At 40.1% G+C, this 4,083-nt stretch overlaps 1 protein-coding gene across 1 annotated transcript; it reads right to left on the bottom strand.

The window, feature by feature from the left end:
- Window positions 1-1,009: 1,009 nt before the first annotated feature.
- LOC145672483 (uncharacterized) lies at window positions 1,010-1,759 on the bottom strand. Its single transcript, XM_081741644.1, has one exon. It carries the CDS (start codon window positions 1,757-1,759, stop codon window positions 1,010-1,012), a length of 750 nt encoding a protein of 249 aa, XP_081597770.1.
- Between the last annotated feature and the right edge of the window lie 2,324 nt (window positions 1,760-4,083).

The following is a 4,083-nucleotide window of genomic DNA, read 5'->3' as shown; positions in this document are numbered from 1 at the left end:
TGGGAGGTAATTCCTGACAGTAAGATAAGACAAAAAGTATAGACCAACCTGTGTGCACAAATGCTTCCTTTCGGAGTTATAGGCTGCCGAAAAGTGAAAAAATGAACTTTAAAGGTCCATAGCTCCAAAACTATGGGGCCTACCGTAGTAGGATCAAGATTTTACTAAGGAACTAATATGTGCTATATCCAAAAATACATGCTTCAAATTCCTGCAGTACTTCCGCAACAATTTTTATAGAGGTAGTTACAGTGCAATAGATGCTACTTGTCCCATGTGACAGCTCGCTGCGTGCACGTGGTGCTCGATGCTGCGTTGCCAGCTTTTGCGTCGGGTATTGAAACTACACGAGTAGAACGAGTGAATTATTTCTTATTCCATATCAACATTTACTAAATGTAGAACGCTTATTTAAAAACGCACTTATAAGGGAGACAAACATTATTGTAAATTTCATTGGTACAATATTAAAGTACGGTAAATCCAACCATTCCTCCCTCTGACTTTATTTCTATAGGAAACTTTTACTTTCACTGCAGAAAACATAAATTTCCATATAGCTGTAGCAAAATTACTAACATCAATACTGAACCTTGTTTATAATTACTGAACTTACGTTTGTATACCACATATCGCAAACAATACGTCTACATTTTGAACTCGTGACATTTGTATTGCTATAATTTTAAAAATTCATATATATAGTAGTAAAGAAGAAAGACAAATGTACTTACGTTTACTGTGTGATTGGGGATACTCCCAGTGAAGAATCACTGTCACTTTCGGAGCTGGAATTAACAGATATTATCACTTCCTCCACACACTGTTCAAGAATTCCCTCTTTATCCCATTGCTCGTCTAGGAGCTTCTTCGAATGTTGAACAACATTAGCCCAGTCTTCCGCAGTGACACTATCAATTGCTTCTTTTGTAAGTCTTTCCACTTCTGCCACTGTGAATTTTTTTATTTTCCCTCGCGACGTAGCCTTTTACTTGCGCCCAAATATTTTCTATAGGGTTGAAGTGGGCGTGGTAGGGGGAAGTCTTATGACCTGGTGACCCTTTTCCCTTGCTAATTCGTCGATTCTGTACAAAGGGAATTTGGGCTTGTATATGGTCACCAGTTCTAGAAGCTCTGCCTTCTTCATGTCAGGCTCTAACTGCACACTGGTATTGCGCTTTAACCAGTCCAAGATCTCAGACTTCCGGGACTGAGTTGTTGGAGGTTTGTCGAGCATAACAGAATGGTATGGGGCATTGTCCATAACGATAATGGATTTAGGGGATATGTTTTCCAAAAGAGATTCTTGGAACCACTTTGTAAATGTATCGAAGTTCATTTCCTCGTGATAATCACCAGTTCTTTTAGATTTGAAAATGAGGAGGCAGTTTGGGACAAAACCATGAGATGTGCCAGCATGAAGAACAATTATTCTTCCCCCCTTCCCTATTGGTGCGTTCACTGTACTATGCGCAGTATGATCGGTCCAGCCTTTTTCTAATGTGTGGCCTGCATTGACCCATGTCTCATCTAACCAAACCACATTATTATAATCACATTTCTTCATAGCTCTGAGGTACCGACAACGCCAAGCCACGATGTCACTTCTTTCCATCAGCACTGTGCGTTTGGAGAATTTATTAAATTCGAACCCCAGATCTATGAGACAGCTTCTAAGTGAGAACTTACTTCCGTGGAACAAGTTTGCTTCTTTAAGGCTGGCTTGGAGCTTACTTAATGTAGGATGCTCCTTGCGCATATAATAAGAGTAAATGTGGCGACGAAGGGCATCCCGCTGGAATGAATCGAGATTTGTGACCTTCTTTTCATAGCAGCGATGTTTTCCTGGAGTTTCAAGCAGTGCCTGCGATGGTCCAGGCTCGTCCTTTCCTTGTTCTTCCTTCTCCTCAAGTTCCTCCTCTTTCCTTATTTTTTTCTTTCCCAATTCGCGCCACTGTTTTTCTGCTGATTTTAAGGGCAGCCGCTGTCCTTTCTGTAACTCGATTTACATCGATAAGAGGACCACCATTTTCTCTTTCCCACTCAAAGTATTCGCGTAGTGAACACACCATCTCGCGAGCTTGGCCTCGTAAAGCGACACCCTGTCCAATTTTTGAATATTTCTTTACAGGCGAGTGGATTCTTCGTCGCCCCCTTCTTCGACGAACAAGATTTGAACTTTCTCCCACTTCATCCATTTTTAGAGGACATACACACACACGCACAAAAAAGAGAGAGAGAATCAGAAATAAATAAAACACTAAACACTGAAGTACTGTATACACGAAACACGAAATTATTTACTGCAAGTAAATCTCAGTTTTATAAAATTAAATGACACAAAAGAGAACTAAAACGAATGCTACCAGCAGGTCCACTACTCAAGTTGACATCCGACTAAAACAATGTGCATTTGTTTATATTCAAACTGGCAACATGCGGAGAGGGTGGAATGTTTACCACTGCAGAGCGAGAGAAATGAGCCACTAGAATTGGCTGAACGTGCTGTTGTCGTAGAAACAGTCCTTCTTGGCTGATTGCTATGACCACGTGCAGGAAGAAAAAGAACAGAGGAAAACAACTGTCACATGGGACAAGTTGTATAAATTGAATTATAGTGAGTACTTCAGATTATATGCCCGTAACCAAACTGCCTGTACAAAAATTGTTGCGTGAGTACCTTAGCATTCTAAAACATGTATTTTTGGATAGAGCACATATTAGTTCCTAAGTAAAGTCTTGACCCGACTATCGTAGGTCCCATAGTTTTGGAGTTATGAACCTTTAAAGTTCATTTTTTCATGTTTTCGGTAGCCTATAACTTCGAAAGGAAGCATTTGTGCACCCAGGTTGGTCTATATGTTTCGTCTTATTTTGGTGTCAGGAATCACCTCCCAAACGTTGTCGATTTTGTTTTGAAACACCCTGTATAAGAAAAATCAATATAGTATATCAAAATATAAACTAGATGAATTTGTTTGAAGACACCTCATTTTAAAACCAAAACTAGGGAAATGATAACAAAAATGTGTGGGTTGTCAACTTAGAAATTATTTCTACATTAAAAAAAAATGTTTTTTACGTACAAAGCTATTCGTAAATTACTGTGTATAAAAACGGATTTATTAAAGGTAATTATGATCTACTCTCTAATGACGGTATGTCTTGATCACTGAAAAACCAGAGATGGTATGCCTCCATCACTACAAACTAGAGGCGATGTGGCGTACAACACATATAGACCTATGTAGCGTAAAGATGTAGCGTAAGATCAAGGCTATATCAGAGGCGCACACACGGGAGAGTAGCAAATGAAATGAAATCTTTGAGTTTTACGTCCCACGGTTATGCCGGTTAGGCTAAAGGAGACGGTGATGATGAGAGATGAATGAAATGGTGGAATGAAGAAAGTGGGAGGAAACGGGAGAACCCCGAGAAAACCCACGCACACGGTGTTTGTCCACCACAAAGTTCACTTGGCGGGAGCAGGGTTTGAACCCGGGACCCCATGCACCAGAGGTGAACGCTCTACCACTGAGCCACCGCGGCCCCCACGGGAGAGTAACTTCACCAGTTTCGGACGCGCCCCAGACTTCTAACTATTTTTAAATAATATGTTTTGTCTGCACCAGAAGTGCAGTCTCTGAGTAATTACCTGATCCAGATTTACCTCCTATCTTTCGACTTTGGACCTCAATAACAACAATTTGTGGATGCGCGCCTGGGCTACAGCAATCATTTCTCAGCTAAAGAGAGTGTTTAGTTTTATGAAGAAAGTACAAATATTTGTCGAGTTACTAACAGTACACGGGAGAGGGTCGTGTGGACTCGTGAGTGCGCCCTGGTGAAGATAAAAACAAGTATATTTAAAAATAGTTACTAGGGATGTCCTTTTTCGAAAAATCTGTTTTTCGATTTTCGGAAATTTCATTTTTCGTTTTTTCGAAAAAAAATCGTTTTTCGTTTTTTCGAAAAAATTTTCGTTTTTCGTTTTCGAAAAAGTATTTTTCGAAAAAATGTGGCCATCCCTAATAGTTACAAAGTTTTTTGGGGGGAGAGAGAAGGTTCCGGACCTGGGAGACT

Source organism: Thermobia domestica, chromosome 16 (assembly GCF_964235325.1).
Source record: "Thermobia domestica chromosome 16, izTheDome1.hap1.1, whole genome shotgun sequence".
In the NCBI taxonomy this organism is placed as follows: Eukaryota; Metazoa; Arthropoda; class Insecta; order Zygentoma; family Lepismatidae; genus Thermobia; species Thermobia domestica.
This window is presented reverse-complemented; position numbering and strand designations above follow the sequence as displayed.

Coding starts and splice junctions, on each gene's coding strand:
- LOC145672483 (XM_081741644.1), bottom strand. CDS start 1,759: ATGCGCAAGGAGCATCCTACATTAAGTAAGCTCCAAGCCAGCCTTAAA.